This window comes from Tachyglossus aculeatus, chromosome X4 (genome assembly GCF_015852505.1).
Source record: "Tachyglossus aculeatus isolate mTacAcu1 chromosome X4, mTacAcu1.pri, whole genome shotgun sequence".
In the NCBI taxonomy this organism is placed as follows: Eukaryota; Metazoa; Chordata; class Mammalia; order Monotremata; family Tachyglossidae; genus Tachyglossus; species Tachyglossus aculeatus.
In genome coordinates, this window is record NC_052098.1 from 8,682,506 (window position 1) to 8,701,160 (window position 18,655).

The window sequence follows — 18,655 nt, forward strand, 5'->3', positions numbered from 1 at the left end:
AACCCCCCAAAAACAAACAGTTCTGTGTAGCACCAAAAGTGAAGGGGCTGGTTCCCCTTCTAGACTGTGAGCCCACTGTTGGGTAGGGACCGTCTCTATATGTTGCCAGCTTGTACAACCCAAGTGCTTAGTACAGTGCTCTGCACACAGTAAGCGCTCAATAAATACAATTGAATGAATGAATGGTGAGGGGACTGAGGAAAGGGCCATGTGGGAAGTTCTTGATCTCTCAAGGAAATCAATCTTTAAACTGGGAGATAATCCAATTCTGCTTTCTGCATAGAGCGAGAGTGGACAGTTCACTGAGGTAAGTAGGATGGGGAGGATGTATCCCCCTCACTGTGCATAGGGTCAGGACACTATGGACAATAGAAGCACCATCACGGAAATAATATTGTCTGGGAGTAGGGAAAGGAGTGGCTAGCTACAGTCACTCCTGAGGTTTCTCCCATAGATTTTGGAAAGACACAACTCCGGGAGATGGATACAGGCAGCCTCTCTCCCAGACTGGTTAATGGCATCATGCAGACAGGCTCGATTAGTGCCAGGCTCTTCATAGGGAAAGTTCATTTATTTTGCGCTATGAAATTCAGGCTATACTGGCTAGGTAAGAGCTGCTAGTGCAAAAAAAGTTGTGGTCTGGAAAATTGACGAGACTTAACTGCTAGGCTGCTCTACTGCCACCAGACTCTGGTTATTCAACTTGACTGTTCTACTAGTGCACCAGAAATGCTATCATAAACTTTGGGAGTCCAGTCATTTGAAAAGTAAATCATAAGACAGAGTTAGCATGACTACCACTTCTGTTCTTGCTCCATTCCCTCACAGATCCAGTCTAAGCACTGGATTCTCCCTAGCTCCTGAAGGTCAAGAGGATTTTGCTTTTTCCTTTTTTTGGTGGTGTTATTATTGCTCCTGAATTTCCATCTTTAGACCACAGCAACATATAATCAGGAGGGAGCAAAGGCTAGGCACTGTAGCATTTACTATACAGAAGAATCACATGGCCCGTTAAATACTTACTGTGTGAATTTCCTCCAATTTTGGAATTTCCCTGAAACAAGGTAGCAGCAACCTGTAGCATAAGTGACTTGCCCAAAGTCACACGGCTGACAAGTGGCAGAGCTGGGATTTGAACCCATGACCTCTGACTCCCAAGCCCATGCTCTTTCCACTGAGCCATGCTGCTTCTCTGTACTAAGCAGTGGGGTAAACAAGATAATCAGGTTGGACACAGTTCCAATCTGACATGAAGCTCACAGTCTAAGCAGGAGGGAGAACAGGAATTGAATCCCCATTTTTCAGATGTGGGAAGTGAGACCTAGAGAAGTGAAGTGACTTGCCCAAGGTGACACAGCAGGCAAGTGACAGAGCCAGGATTAAAACCCAAGTCCTCTGATTCCCAGGCCTGTTCTCTTTCACCTAAGCCATGCTGCTATTCTCTGTGCCAAAGAACAAAAACTTGGTTGACAATCACTTCACTGTTTCCCTAACTCAAGGCCAATTCTGGATCAATATCTGGTTACGGGGTTTGGAACCACTTTGATTTAGTTTCCTGGTTCAGAAACAAGAACTTTCAGAACTTTCAGAAACAAGTTCAGGCAAGTCCAGGGTCATTGCAGATCAGGTCATTTGGGCTCAGGATGGAAGAAGATAATCAGGTCAGACAGTCCCTGTCCCACACAGGGCTCACAGTCTAAGTAGGAGGGCGAACAGGTATTAAATCCCCACTTTACGCTTGAGGAAACTGAGGCACAGAGAAGTGAAGTGACTTGCCCAAGATCCCACAGCAGGCACGTGGCAGAGCCAGGATTAGCACCCAGATCATCTGACTCCCAGTTCTGTGCTTTTTCCACACTGCTGAATGTACATCAGCCTCACTCGACCATCAGTGGGGTTCTGAAATGCTAGTGAAAGATACTGGGTTCAGCATGACAGATGCCAGTGACACCATTCACCATCTACTGCAGGTTAAAGGCACTGTCTTCCATATGCGCCCAAAACTCCTCCAGAATCCCACAGGTGGCACAGCCCAGGTGCCGCCAGTGAAGAAGTGAAGAGGCAGAAAACCGTAATCCTAACCGGTGGTGCTTACCTGAGGACTCTTCTGCCCTGTGCTTATTCATTTATAGAGTTGAGGATCTTTGCTACCCGCACACATTAAAGCACATTCAAAATTGCATCATATCAAGAAAAGCAGCGTGGCTCAGTGGAAGGAGTGCAGGCTTGAGAGTCAGAGGTCATGGGTTCGAATTCTGCCTCTGCCACTTGTCAGCTGTGTGACCTTGGGCAAACCACTTAACTTCTCTGTGCCTCAGTTCCCTCATCTGTAAAATGGGGATTAAGACTGTGAGCCCCATGTGGGACAACCTGATCACCTTGCATCTACCCCAGTGCTTAGAACAGTGCTTGGCACACAGTAAGTACTTAACAAATACCATCATTATTATTATTATCATCCTTTTTACTCCTGACAAAGGATGAGAAGGAAGACATCATCAGGAGCCTTAATTTTCCTTGTACTAAATAAAATTGGGTTCATTTTCCTCAGAACATATTCAAGACACCTGTTTCTCTTTGATCCATAGATTGTGACAGGTCCACACCAAGAGAGGAAGTAGCACTTGACCCTGAGTTCTCATGTATAGTGTCCGATCTCATGATCTTATATTTAACTCAGCGCTCAGCACACAGTAAGAGCTTAATAAGTGCAATACTTATTAAGGTGATTAGCAAACTGGTTACACTGATGAGTTTCCTGTCTACTTGTTTTGTTTTGTTGTCTGTCTCCCCTTCTAGATGGTGAGCCCGTGGCTGGGTAGGGATTGCCTCTATCTGTTGCCGAATTGTACTTTCCAAGTGCTTAGTACAGTGCTCTGCACAGAGTAAGCACTCAATAAATACGATTGAATGAATGAATGAATTTTAACTGCCTTTTCTCTGCACCCACCCCTGTGTAAAGAAGCAACCAATGAATCTCTGAGGCAACAAACACATTCTGAGACAGCTCCCACGGGTCACCCTAGGGCACTTTATTAAGATGATGAGGCTAAGCCATCAAAAATGGTTGTTTTCCAGTCCTCCTCTGAACAGTAAGCACAGACTGAGTGAAGAGATAGCATATCAATTCCTATTGCATTAGACTTCATCCTAGCCAACATCACCTGGTGGGATAGCTGCCATTAAAAATGCAAAAGCTTTGACATCTTGTACCGGCTCAGCTGGGGTTTCTTACCTTTGGTTCCAATGAAATGAAGCTGTGGGTGCCTCGGCTTGAGAGAACTGATCTTTTAATTGTTCTACTATGGTAGAAGTGGTAGTAATCCTTCAATGCGCCAATCTGGAAGTGGGGGGAGGGGGGAGGAAGAGACGAGGGAAAGAGGAGAGAAAGGTTTAAGTTATGAAAAGTTATTTTCTGTTTCTCATTTTTTAAAGCCCTACAAATTATGCACTTTCCTGCTGTGTTGAAATGTTACTTGAACCTTGGTGATCAACTTTCTGGACATATGATATGAAATGAATGGAGTGTCCTTGACGCAGGAACTGCATAACCAAAGATTATAATTGAGCTGCTTAGCCTGTCTGTATCTACGTTTTTAATGTTTAATTTATATGCAGCTTTTTAAGTAATTCTGTATCAATCTATAACCAAACTGTCTTCACATGGGAGGTATAAAAATCATCAAATGCCTATATGATTATTCAAAAGCATTCCATCCAGTTTACTTAAGAAAATGTACAGGAAAATGCATGGTCAGGTTATTTATATCATTAACCCACCAAAAACTCCTAAGCACCTAGCCACTCAGAAAGAAAATATGACTCTGAATGTATTTCCTAACTTCAAACAAAATCAATTACTGAGGCATCTATTCATTTTATGAGAGATTAAAAAAAACTAGGCAAACCTTGGCAGTAGAAAAATAACAATTATTTTTCTGTTAGGTCTGTTCCACATGGCTATCACTGCTCTGTTCTATTCCACCTCTACCCGCTTTGGACACCTTTTCCCCCATCAGCGTGGCCAAGTAGAAAGAGCACGGGTCTGGACATCAGAGGACCTGGGTTCTAATCCCAGCTTTTCCACTTGCCTGCTATGTAAACTTGGGCAAGTCACTTGGCTTCTCTGTGCTTCAGTTTCCTCATCTGTAAAATGGAGACTCAACACCTGTTCTCCACCCTATTTAGATTGTTAGCCCCATGTGGCCCACCTGTTTCCCCCACCCCCACCCAACTGTCCTCCTGGGAGGCCTTCAAAGTAAATCACAGAGATCAGGGTGGCTGATAGTGTGGTGACCCATGCCAGAGGGGCATACTTAACTGGTTGTCACTGTCACCCAGGTAAGTCGTTTGGGTTTTTTTTTTCTTTACTAGCATTCCCAATGCCCCCCTCCCACCTTTAAACTTGAGTCCCAGTGGCATTTGGGAAACTAATTCATTCAATCGTATTTATTGAGCACTTACTGTGTGCAGAGCACTGTACTAAGTGCTTGGGAAGTACAGATTGGCAACATATAGAAATAGTCCTTACCCAAAAACGGGCTCACTTTCTAGAAGGGGGAGACAGACAACAAAACAAAACATGCATCCTCCTCCTCCCCACCTCATCCTCTGGCTTGTAATCACAACGTTTGAGCCCACCCACTTTTAATTTTTTTAATTTGTCTCTTCCTTCATGTCCCATCCCTGTCTCTGCTGAGCTGCTCCTGTGCCTTTCCAGGATGAAAGGGGCTAGCAGTGACAGGGAGGTTTTTTTTTTGTTGTTGCTTTTGCCAGTGAGAGCCAGCGAGTACATCCCTGTGACATGTAAGCGATAAGGAGAGGGTGAAGTAGCGCTGAGCAGTAGCTGCCAATCAAGTGGCAGACACAAGGATGTAATTTTACAGGAAAAAGTCCAGTCTGCTGCCTATCCTCCATTTACTCTTTTCAGATCTTTGGTGTTCAATTACTCCCCAAATCTGCCATTAATTTGGTGGCATTCCTCAAGGCCGTTAAAAAATACGTGGACTCTGCAAAATGATTTCAGCCTGATAATTAGGTTGGCTCCGTGCAGGAAGATTTTCAGATTTGGCTACTCAAAAATAGACAAGGAAAGAGACAGTAATCCAAACTAATTGGGACTAAAGTTAGTTCAGATAGCTGAAAGTTCACATAATCAAACATAATAGAGTTTGATTGTTTCAGATAAGCACATGCCTGATTTTGTTTAAATATCAGAAATAGCTTTGATTTGCAAAACCAAGTTCAGATAATAGGTTTTCTATGTAACCATACAGCGAGTTCTTCCATAATGTATGTTTTCAGTATGCATTTTGTCTGTAGCACCATTAGGAAGTCAGGAATGTTCTTCGGACAATACTAGCCTGATTGGGCCCATCATGCAGTGTTATCAAAGAAACTGCCAGAGTACATGTATGCAACATGGAAATGCGTGACCACTACAACTCAAGTTTTCTTTGAAAATTTTTATGTTTGCCTCCCTTGTTAAAGTGTAAGTTCCCTGTGGGCAGGGAACATGTCACTTCTTTATTCTGAACTTTCCAAGTGCCTAGTATGGCTCACTCCATCAAGTGGAAGAAACTGCCCATCATGTATCAGTTTGCAGCAAGTGGGTGATCAATAAATACTGTTACTACTACTATTACTACTGGGTCATGAGTTCTAATCCTGCCTCCGCCATTTATCTGCTGTGTGACCTTGGGCAAGTCACTTTACTTCTCTGTGCCTCAGTTATCTCATCTGTAAAATGGGGATTAAGACTGTGAGCCCCACGTGGGACAACCTGATCCACCCAGTGCTTAGAGCAGTGCTTTGCACATAGTAAGCGCATAACAAATACCAACATTATTATTACTACTACAACCACTATTTCTTAATGAGAGGTTTTGTAAGAACGCAACCCCAATGTTATAGGAGAATTGGGTGTATCTTGCTATCTCTTAATAATGATAATAATAATGATAATTACGGTGTCAAGCACTGTACTAAATGCTGGGGTAGATACAAGATAATCAGATCCCACATGGGGCTCACAGTCTAAATAGGAGAGAGAACTGGTATTGAATCCACATTTTACCCATGAGGGAACTGAGGCAGAGAAGCTAAGTGATTTGCCCAAGGTCACACAGCAGATAAATGGCAGAGCCAGAATTAGAACACAGGTCCTTCACAACCAAGTATAGACACATATTTTTCAGTTCCTCTCTTATTTTTCATTCCTTCCTTCCCTCCAACAAGGATCATGTGGGAAAGAGCATGGGCCTGGGAGTCAGAGGACCTGGTTCCTAATCCAGGCTCCATTACTTGTCTACTGTCTGACCTTGGGCAAGACACTTAACTTCTCTGTACCTAGTTACCTCTTTTGTACAATGGGGATTAAGACTGTGAGGCCCCTGTGGAACATGGACCGTGTCCAACTTGATTATCTTGTATCTACCCCAGCATTTAGGACAGTGCCTGGTACATAGTAAGCACTTCACATATACTATTAAAAAAAGACAAAAACAGCAACCAAAATAAACAACAACAAAAAAACCCCCCACCAAACACTGCTTTAATGTTCCTGGTAAGAAGACTGTCACAAATCACTTCTTTCCAAATTCTTCAAACATGGGCTGAAAACCGAAAAGTGAGAGAAGGAACTGTCGGAACACTCCTCCACGCTTCAAGTTGAAACTCTTATTGACCTTAGAAAATCTAGCTTAGCTCTAAAAACAAGCCTCTGAATGAAATCAACAAAGGGGGAGGAGCACTAGCTAAAACCTCTAAGCTCTGATCTCTTACTCTGAAACAGTCGCAACCCAAAGACAAGTGCACAGGGAATGACTGAAATCCTCCAAATGCCATTCAATAAGGGATTTACTCGACAGGGCTGAGATTCCAGAGGTCTAAGGGTATGCTTTCAGGATGACCCTTGCAATCCTCCAGACGACCTTAAAATCACTAGCTGGTCAGATTTTCATCCTCTATAGTTCTTGAAAATGTTCATGAATATTTCATCCGCAAGGATGTTTCTTGTTGAAATTCAATAATCAATATATTAAAAGCCTGGTCCAGAAGATATTTCTTGTTAAGTAACTACCTAGCATCTTCTTCTTTCCAATCACTAGGGCCCAGAACCCCAGGCTACTCAATAAATACTCTACTAAACACGCAGCATACATATAGCGGTCCTTTCTTTCAAGAAGATGCTATTGGCGGAGAGAATTTACTCCTGTGGACAGGTGCAGCCGAAAAGACTGATGAGAGACGGACATCCCCTTTCATACCAGGTATGTTTCTTACTGCACAGCTGCATTTCTTCCTCCAATGCTGGTGCTTTTTTCCATTCAGCCGCCTGGTATCATCATCTTCCTAAAACCTCTGTTGTAAAAGCCACCCAATTACTGACTGCCTCATAACAGACTGGTCTGCTGCTGCTACTGTTGGCCAACAGGAAACTGCTCACCGTGTCCTGAAAACAATTCTTCTATTAACCTTGCTTACAGTCCAGCTTCCTCTTCACCTCACCATACACTGCTTGAGTTTCCTACTTTCATCCAATTTCCCATACCCAGCCTGCCCAGCTAGGGTGTGCTGTGACAAGCAATGCTTTGACTGATTGTGTTCCCATGTTCACTGCCTGTGCTATTTACCTTGCCTAGTGTGGTCCAGTGAAGAGAACACGGGCCTGGGAGTCAGAGGACCTGGTTTCTAATTCTGACTCCACCCCTTGCCTGCTGTGGTAGCCTTGGGTAAGTCACTTCACTTCTCTGGGCCTCAGTTTCCTCCTCTGTAAAATGAAGATGAAATACCTGTCTTCCCTCCCCTTAGACTGTGAGTCTCTTGGGGGACAGGGACTGTGCTTGATCTGATTGTACACAATCTCTTAGCATAATACCATTACAATTATTGCCATTTTATATGAAGTATAGCTGGTATGATAGGTCCTGCTATTGCAGGTTAGTACCCAGGACACTTCAACTACTACAGTGATGTTCACTTTGGTCTGGAGTTTCCAGACAGTTGGGCACTTCATTCTGTCCTAATCCTCCTCGACCTCTCAGCTGCCTTTGACACTGTGGACCACCCCCTTCTCCTCCACACGTTATCTGACCTTGGCTTCACAGACTCCGTCCTCTCCTGGTTCTCCTCTTATCTCTCCGGTCGTTCTTTCTCAGTCTCTTTTGCAGGCTCCTCCTCCCCCTCCCATCCTCTTACTGTGGGGGTTCCCCAAGGTTCAGTGCTTGGTCCCCTTCTGTTCTCAATATACACTCACTCCCTTGGTGACCTCATTCGCTCCCACGGCTTCAACTATCATCTCTACGCTGATGACACCCAGATCTACATCTCTGCCCCTGCTCTCTCCCCCTCCCTCCAGGCTCGCATCTCCTCCTGCCTTCAGGACATCTCCATCTGGATGTCCGCCCGCCACCTAAAGCTCAACATGTCGAAGACTGAGCTCCTTGTCTTCCCTCCCAAACCTTGTCCTCTCCCTGACTTTCCCATCTCTGTTGACGGCACTACCATCCTTCCCGTCTCACAAGCCCGCAACCTTGGTGTCATCCTCGACTCTGCTCTCTCATTCACCCCTCACATCCAAGCCGTCACCAAAACCTGCCGGTCTCAGCTCCGCAACATTGCCAAGATCCGCCCTTTCCTCTCCATCCAAACTGCTACCCTGCTAATTCAAGCTCTCATCCTATCCCGTCTGGACTACTGCACTAGCCTTCTCTCTGATCTCCCATCCTCGTGTCTCTCTCCACTTCAATCCATACTTCATGCTGCTGCCCGGATTATCTTTGTCCAGAAACGCTCTGGACATATTACTCCCCTCCTCAAAAACCTCCAATGGCTACCGATCAATCTGCGCATCAGGCAGAAACTCCTCACCCTGGGCTTCAAGGCTCTCCATCACCTCGCCCCCTCCTACCTCACCTCCCTTCTCTCCTTCTACTGCCCAGCCCGCACCCTCCGCTCCTCCACCACTAATCTCCTCACTGTACCTCGCTCTCGCCTGTCCCGCCATCGACCCCCGGCTCACGTCATCCCCCGGGCCTGGAATGCCCTCCCTCTGCCCATCCGCCAAGCTAGCTCTCTTCCTCCCTTCAAGGCCCTGCTGAGAGCTCACCTCCTCCAGGAGGCCTTCCCAGACTGAGCCCCTCCCTTCCTCTCCCCCTCGTCCCCCTCTCCATCCCCCCGTCTTGCCTCCTTCCCTTCCCCACAGCACCTGTATATATGTATATATGGTTGTACATATTTATTACTCTATTTATTTATTTATTTATTTTACTTGTACATTTCTATCCTACTTATTTTATTTTGTTGGTATGTTTGGTTCTGTTCTCTGTCTCCCCCTTTTAGACTGTGAGCCCACTGTTGGGTAGGGACTGTCTCTATGTGATGCCAATTTGTACTTCCCAAGCGCTTAGTACAGTGCTCTGCACATAGTAAGCGCTCAATAAATACGATTGATTGATTGATTGATTTTAATCCCTGAAACACAGTCAACAGCAGCTCCCTGTAATTTCTGCCTCTTTCCCCCACCTTTTACTTAAGCAAATGATGTTCTAACCCATCAAGCTGATGTACATGAGCGGATTCCATTTTGGATTCTGATCAAATCTGTTCAGATCTCAACTGCTAGCTTGGAGAATTCTTGCCTGGGTACTTACGCTGAACTGGAAATGTATGGTTTTTGTTTTTCAAACAGTGTCTAAAATGAATAATTGCATCATTAACATAAAATAGTTCTTGCATTATAGTCTTTCAGATAAGAACATTATTACTGTTGTTTCCATCCAGCCAGATTACAAAAAAAAACCTCATCTGGAAATGATTCCAAGAAGCTGAAATAGAGTTTAATATTTAAGCTTTCCCACCCATGTGAATCACTAGAGCCCCAAAATAAAGACTAAAAGACAGATTTTGCACCAGCCTTTTTTCACTATTACCAAGCTGAACTGGGTCTTTTGTCAACTGTCAGTCTGAAAAATCATGCCATCTTGTGCAAGGTTACAATATTGTCTGTGGTATACTTGCACAGCAGCCTAAAGGTGGCTGATTGTTCATCATAGCTGCCAATATAACAGTTTTCAACAACCTGAAAACCAAAAGAGACATCTAGGTAGATGCAGATGTGCCACTAGAAGAAGAAATGGTCCTGGATATTAGAAAATGTTTTGTATTCGATACCTAGGTCTAGTAAAATCTCCTTAAATTTGAAATTCAGGACCCAAAACAAGTAACTTCAAATTAAAGTGATTATCAGATATCTCATTTTATCTACTGAAAGGTAACAGATGACTTAAAAGGACTGGTTCTTGAAATAATGAATCCGTTCAGGTTTTGGATTAGTTGCAAATGGGGTGGGGGTGGGGGGAACACTTGAAAGAGATACCTTGCTAATAGTCTCTCACCCTCCCCTCTAGTTGAGGGCAGGTAATCCTATGGCCTAGAAATCCATGCTTCACTTAGTGCTGATTTACTGACAAGCTACACCTATTTTCAGTTATCAAAACAATTTAATACTGGGATCCAATTTGCAATGTGACTGATAGTATCTGTACTTCAGTTTATTCAACACTTAAGGTAGGAACCCCGTAGGGAATTTTACACAATTTTAAATTAACTTTGCTGAATTAATGAGGATTGTATGTCTAACTGTCTCATATATGTTACATATAGCAAAATCTTACTAGTTTGAAACACAGGGAGCAGAAAAATACTGGGAATCCACCAGGTCCTGATTTTTTGAAATTCAAATATAAAAACAGTGAGGCATCTTGTTAACAGAGCTTCCCTCTCTAGACTATAAGCTCCTTGTGGGCAGGGAACATGTCTACCAACTCTGTTATACTGCAGTGCTCGGCACACAGCAAGTGCTCAATAAATACAATTGATTGATCAACAGAGGAATACCAAATCTACCCACACCCAAATCTACATCTCTGCCCCTGCCACTGCCCCTGCTCTCTCTCCTTCCCTACAGGCTCATATCTCCTCCTGCCTTCAGGACATCTCCATCTGGATGTCTGCCCGCCATCTAAAACTCAATATGTCCAAAACTGAATTCCTTATCTTCCCTCCCAAACCCTGCCCTCTCCCTGACTTTCCCGTCACTGTAGAAGGCACTACCATCCTTCCCGTCTCACAAGCCGCAACCTTGGTGTCATTAGAACAGTGCGTTGCACATAGCGCATAATAAATGCCATCATTATTATTATTATCCTCAACTCCTCTCTCTCGTTCACCCCACATATACAATCCATCACCAAAACCTGCTGGTCTCACCTCCACAACATCGCCAAGATCCGTCCTTTCCTCTCCATCCAAACCGCTACCTTGCTGGTTCAATCTCTCATCATATCCCAACTGGATTACTGCATCGGACTCCTCTCTGATCTCCCATCCTCCTGCCTCTCCCCACTTTAGTCTATACTTAATGCTGCTGCCTGGATTATCTTTGTGCAGAAACGCTCTGGGCATGTCACTCCCCTCCTCAAAAATCTCCAGTGGCTGCCTGTCAACCTACGAATCAAGCAAAAACTCCTCACTCTCGGCTTCAAGGCTCTCCATCACCTCGCCCCCTCCTACCTCACCTCCCTTCTATCCTTCTACAGTCCAGCCCGCACCCTCCGCTCCTCTGCCGCTAACCTCCTCACTGTGCCTCGTTCTCGCTTGTCCCACCGTCGACTCCCGGCCCACATCCTCCCCCAGCCTGGAATGCCCTCCCTCCAAACATACACCAAGCTAGCTCTCTTCCTCCCTTCAAAGCCCTACTGAGAGCTCACCTCTTCCAGGAGGCCTTCCCAGACTGAGCCCACTTTTTCCTCTCCTCCTTCCCATCCCCCCCACCCTACCTCCCTCCCCTCCCCACAGCACTTGTATATATAGTTGTACAGATTTATTACTCTATTTATTTTACTTGTACATATTTACTATTCTATTTATTTTGTTAATGGTGTGCATATAGCTTTAATTCTATTTGTTCTGACGATTTTGACACCTGTCTACATGTTTTGTTTTGTTGTCTGTCTCCCCCTTCTAGACTGTGAGCCCGTTGTTGGGTAGGGACAGTCTCTCTATGCTGCCAACTTGTACTTCCCAAGTGCTTAGTACAGTGATCCGCACACAGTAAGCACTCAATAAATACGATTGAATGAATGAATACCAACTGCTTTGAAGGGGATGCCTACCTTGGTTCATATTTACGCTGTATGTCCTTTCTTGGCATTGGCTCTGAAAGTATCTATGAAGCATGTCTCAAGACCGATCACAATCTACCACTCCAAAGAATAGACAGACTTGGTCTCAGTCCCCACAGGACTCTAGCAGCCATGCCTGTCACTATTTGTCAGTGACATACAATACAGAGAACCACAAAGAATGCTTAAAAGCAATTTAGGTGGGGAATGGAGAAGCAAGAAGCAGGGAGGTAGCTGGAGTGAGGTATAAAGGCAAGATGAGAAGGACTGTTAGCTCCTCCACTAGACTGTAAGCTCCTTGAGGGCAGGGCTCCTGTTCATCACTTCTATCATTCATAATAATAATAATAATAATACTAATGATGATGATGATGGTATTTGTTAAGTGCTTACTATGTGCAAAGCACTGTTCTAAGCGCTAGGGGGATACAAGGTGATCAGGTTGTCCCATGTGGGGCTCACAGTCTTAATCTCCATTTTACAGATGAGGTAACTGAGGCACAGAGAAATGAAGTTACTTGCCCAAAGTCACACAGCTGACAAGTGGTGGAACCGGGATTAGAACCCATGACCTCTGACTCCCAAGCCTGTTCTCTTTCCATTGAGCCATACTGCTTCTGCTTCATTCACCCAATTGTATTTATTGAGCACTTACTGTGTGCAGAACACTGTACTACCATACTGTACTCTCCCAAACACCTAGTCAAGTGCTCTGCATGCCGAAAATGCTCAATAAATACCATTGATTGATAGATGAGATAGAGGGATTGAGGGCTGGGAGAAGGAGGGGGGTAACAAGGTGAGGCAGTCAAACAGATTGAGGAAAGCACACAGTGGGAGGTGGGAGGGGAGAGGGATGTGTTTGGAAGCTGTCATACTCAAACACGCCACACCCCTGCAGCCTCTTCCTACAGCAAGGAGGTTGATAGAGCTGTGAAGCAGTGCTCCCTAAAAGGGCAACAGATGACCATTTCTTTTACGCACAGCACACGTACACACCTTGGTGGGGGTTCCCAAAGAGAGGTCGATCATGTCCCAGTAATAATAATTACTATCAGTATTACAAGTACTAATAATAATTGTGGTATTTATTAAGCACTTACTCTGTGCCAGACACTTTACTAAGTGCTAGAGTAGATACCTGTTAATCCGGTCAGACATAGTCCCTGTCCCACATTGGGCTCAAAGTCTAAATAGGAAGGAAAACAGGTATTAATCCCCATTTTACAGATGAGGAAACTGAGGCACAGAGAAGTCCAGTGACCTGCCCAAGGTCACATAGCAGGCAAGTGTCAGAGCTGGAATTAGAACCCAGGTTCTCTGACTCCCAAGCCCATGCTCTTTCCTCTAAGCTACGGTTTCTCTATTTGCTTTACTCAGGTAGCGGTGAACTTCATTGTAACCCTGAATGTATTGTGAGGGGTGGGGGAGGAGATAGGGGCAATGAGTTTTATCTTCCCGTGACAAATGATTGATATTTCCCAACCAAACAGCCATTTTTCTGGTCCAAACTGGCACTGCGAGATAATCACACCCACGCCTCCAACCTGATCTTCCCTTCTTTCCCTTCCTCTCCTTTCCCACTTGGACTGAGCTCTGAAAAACCACGTCAGATTAAGATCTTCTTTGTTTTGGCTGTACCACTCTCAACCAGATCAAGTTAAAACAAAGACAGGCCTTGAAATACATGTTTCGTTTCCCTACCTTCCTCTATTCCATGCTGCTCAGCCCAGTAAAGGAAGGAGGAGAAAACTGTCCAGGTCAACCCGAAATTAACTAGGTTTGCCTTTGGACTGGACCGATTTTACTCCCAATCTACGAGGTGCAAAGCGCTAGCTCCTGGCCCTCAACAGGCAGCCTCTAACTCCAGCTCCAAACTCACATTTTCCTATCTCTGCCCCTGCCCTCCTATCTCTTGTCCCTTAGTCTGGAAACAAGGAGCCCATTTGTCACTTCTGCCTAGAGGGGGCCAGGCAATCAATGTTTTTTATTGAGTGCTTACTGTGTGCACAGCACCGTACTAACCATTTGGGAGCGCACAATACAACAGAGTTGATAGTCACAATCCCTGCCCACAAGGAAGCAGCATGGCGGAGCGGATAGAGCACAGGACTGGGAGTCAGAAGGTCAAGGGTTCTAATACCGGCTCCGCCACTCGTCTCCTGTGTGACCTTGGACAAGTCACTTTACTTCTCTGTGTCTCAGTTACCTCATCTGTAAAATGGGGATTGAGACTGTGAGCCCCATGTGGGACAGAGACTGTGTCCAACCCGATTTGCTTGCATCCACCGCAGCACTTAGTACAGTGCCTGGCACATAGTAAGCACTTAACAAATACCAATATTATTATTATTGTTATTATTAAGGAGCTCACAGTCTACAGGGAAATCATCCAAATAGCCCTGTCATGGGGGAAGTAAGTACAACCACCCCTGCTGCTTAGAGCTAGAGTTTAGGGCCCAAGCCAGTATCCACACAGGGCTGTAGGAAGCAAAGTGCCACCCTGCCACCACTCAGAGTGATGACCAAGATGTTTGTCTGCATTTCACATAGTGAGCAGGGCCTCAAACGGCTTTAGTAATACAATATTTCAGTTAAAACTCAGTTCCCATTGGAATTGAGAGCACAAGGCATTCTGAACTGAAAATGTACAGGCTATGTGTATGCTTATTTCAAAGGGGACATCTATTATATGGATTATATGTCAATCAGTAGGGGTATTTTTGACTTCTCCTCAGCCCTCTCTATAAAACAGAGGAGAAGTTTAATTTGTCCAGTTTTTGCTGATAAACAACTGTCTCCTTTGGCAGTTTTCTTCCTTTTCAAGTAGTGTTCCATTTCTCACAAATGTTTGAGAGTGAAAATACTATTTTCAGTATGCCTATAGGGAACTCATCCACATTTCAAAGGTGCACAATAGCACATTCTCGAATATTCCTCAAAATTCCAATTCAGAGGCCGAGACTTTTCTTGCATTGACACTGGTTGACAAACATTAATATTGCATTAACATCTATTTTTAAAAAATTGCAGAATCTATGTGATTTTTAATCATGCATTTTTGTTAATATTAATGCTACCAGCCTTTGTTTCAACCTACCAAAGGAGGATTTTGCGGCTGCAGGTCCCTTATTTTTTTATTTTTTATTTTTTTTGCTGTTGAGCACAGAGAGGCCGAAAAGTATTCAAGGAAATAGCTTCTTTTTTTTCCCCATTTTTCCCCATCCAATTGCATTCTCAGCTGTACCTCCTACTTACCCTTATGGACAGCTGCTGTATTGGTGGCTACACATTATTGCTTTCACCCCACTACAGTCTGCCTGGAAATTGTTCTGAGGTCACTGGGTTGGCAGTGGGGAGAACTGCCTTCTGGAAGTCCTCTAGACCATTAGCTCCTTTTGGGCAGGGATTGTGTCTACGAACTCTACTGTATTGTATGAGTCCATTGTTGGGTAGGGACTGTCTCTATATGTTGCGAACTTGTACTTCCCAAGCGCTTAGTACAGTGCTCTGTACACAGTAAGTGCTCAATAAACACAATTGAATGAATGAATAATAATTGATAATAATAATAATTAGTATGGTATTTGTTAAGCGCTTACTATGTGCCAAGCACTGTTTTAAGCACTGGGGTAGATACAAGGTAATCGGGTTGTCCCACATGGGGCTCACAATCTTAATCCCCATTTAACAGATGAGGTAACTGAGGCACAGGGAAGTTAAAGTGGCTTGCCCGAGGTCACACAGCAGACAAGTGGTGGGGCTGGGATTAGAACCCACGTCCTCTAACTCCCAAACCCGTGCTCTTTCCACTAAGCCACATTCCTAAGAGCTTAGTACAGTGATCAGCACTGAAAAAAACCTTCGATCGATTGGCAATCTAGGGTCCGGGCCAAACCAAGTCAACCAGGCCCGGTCAGAGCCATGGTATACAGTCTAACACCTATCTATACCTATTCTAACTTCCAAGAGGATATGGTTGTCCCTCTGGACTCACAGTAAAGGTAGTCTTAACATGCCAAAGGGATTTCCTACCTAGACTGTGAGCCCCATGGGGGATGGGGACCATGTCCCGCCTGATTATCTTGCATCTACCCCAGCATTTAGTATAGTGCTTGGCACATAGTAAGTACTTAATAAATACGATCACCATGCTCTTTCCTCTAGGCAGAGTTGCAGCTAAGATTGGAAAAGCTCAACATGATCTGTCAACCTCATCTGTTAATATGGTAGACAGTTCTGCCCTCTGGGATCCTTAAGTGGGCAAAGGTGGGGTAAGTGGTAGATGACTCCAAAATCCAATTCTTGCACAGAGCAATCAGTGCCCACAGATGTTGGGTTGGCTCTACCCTATCAAAAAAGTAGTTTTCTCTTGGAAAATTCTCTAGACTGTAAGCTCCTTCTAAACTCTAACTGTGAACTGTAAGCAGGGAACGTCCCTACCAACTCCGTTGCATTGTATTATCCCAAGTACAGTGCTCTGCCCAGTCAGCACTCAGTAAACACTATTGACTAATCTATTTTAAAAATGCACCTGCCTTGTGCAGATCCAGTCTCTACCACTTCTTTACCTTCCTAATCAATCCAAGGAGCAAACACTTCCTTCCAGGCCCTCAGGTAAGATTTTCTTTGAATCTATCAACTTTTAGAAAAAGATTTTATGAGCTCACAAAATGTTTTTCCTTTCCTCTCATGCTAGCATCCTTGTACTGATATATCTCATGCCAGTAAGCCTCCATTACACTTCTCATGTTGCAGGGCACATTTTCCATTTTTATTAAAGTCCTTACTTGCCCACGCCTGACCTTCGGTGACTTAATTTCTTGCTAGCATGAGGCTGGGCCAATCTGCATAGCTGCTTCTTCCTTATCCATGAAAGTCAGACACCTTTTCCTCTCTGAAGACTGTTCAGACACCAATTCATTTATTGGGCACCTTCTGTAGGCAGAGCACTGTACTAAGTGCTTGAGAAAGCACAGTAAAAATAAAAGACACAGTTCCTGCCCTCAGAGCTTACAATCATGTTTTATTGAAAAGGATATTTTTCCAATGATTTCATTATGCACCACCTTGCAGAAATAAAGAATGAAATAAACCTCCCACATAATTAACTTCTACTTGAGGTGCAGCACTAAAATAATCCATATATTTTATTACTAGCCTGGCCCAAATCATGGCTGGTTTGTTACATTTGCTTATTGTAATTTGAGAAATACAGGCTCTCATAAAGTTTCCTCCCTGTCATAGTGATAATAATCATAATAATAATAATAGTATTTGTTAAGCGCTTACCATGTGCCAAGCACTGTACTAAGCACTGGGGTAGCTACAAGGCTATCAGCATGGATACAGTCTTCGTCCCACGTGGGGCTTACAGTCTAGATAAAAGGGAGTAGAATTTAATCCCCATTTTACAGATGAGGAAACTGTGGCACAAAGATGTTAAGTGACTTGCTCAAGGTCACGCAGCAGACAATTGGCAGAGCCAGGATTAGAACCCTGGTCCTCTGACTCTCAGGTCCATGCTCTTTCCACTAGGCCACACTGCTTTTATGTGAAATGTGTTCAAAGTTTTTCAAAAAGTGCTAAAATCTCAAGAAGGAAAAAAAACAAATTAGCATTTACTTCCATTTAAAGTGGATCGGGTTCATTTGCATTCTTAGAAGGACTGAGTTTGATATATTAACATCACTATTCTGTGATTTTAACTGCAGCCTAAGCTTTGAAAAATAAAGAGGGCTCGCACCCCATTTATTCAAAGTGAGTAATAGGGAAACATGGTGGAGCCGCACTATTTTAACGAAACACTTAGTATTCCCAGTGACAGAGGGCCAAATGCCATAATTATGTAGGGTCATTTTGCTAACTTGCACTGAGTTGATTAAGTAACCTCTCACCTGCCTCCAATAAACCTTTTGACTCTTGGGTCTCACCAGGAAGGAGCTCAGTTGCTCCATGTTCTATTCTGAGGGATTCGTGCCTCATCCTCTAGATTGATCATTTACTTGATCAGCAGGAACTGGCATCGTGATGAAGTTGTAACTCACCGCCCAGACTTTGTCCTGTATCAAAGTCTGAAAGAAATTTACCAACCTTATCAAAACAGTCTAATGGAGTGTGTCTAATGGTCACTTTTTCCAAGACCTCAATACACAGAAAAAATTCTTCCTCATTGCATAGACAAACACACACAGGTACACACACATACAACACCACTTTCTCTTACAAATAGTAAAGAAGGTTGATTCCTCTCTAAGCACAGCACAATGAGTAGTATACCACTTGGTGAGGGAGGGGGACACGGAGCTATTTCCACAAGGATTCCTACAGCAAGTATCAATTAATAAAAAGCACTTGGCCTCCCTGACAGAACACCCCAATCTGAGGGAGGCTGGTAAAAGTCACTGAAGAAATGCTGGATGAGCAAAATGCAAGCAATAAATTTTACAGCACTTTGTCGGGGTGTCACC

The 18,655-nt window shown here is 44.1% G+C and overlaps 1 protein-coding gene across 1 annotated transcript in view; it reads right to left on the reverse strand.

The window, feature by feature from the left end:
- PCSK5 (proprotein convertase subtilisin/kexin type 5) overlaps positions 1–18,655 on the reverse strand; it is a 414,129-nt gene that overhangs the window by 375,824 nt on the left and 19,650 nt on the right. The window contains exon 2 of the mRNA XM_038769509.1: positions 3,236–3,340. Coding sequence (XP_038625437.1) covers positions 3,236–3,340 — 105 coding nt within the window. The remainder of the gene's footprint in view (positions 1–3,235; positions 3,341–18,655) is intronic.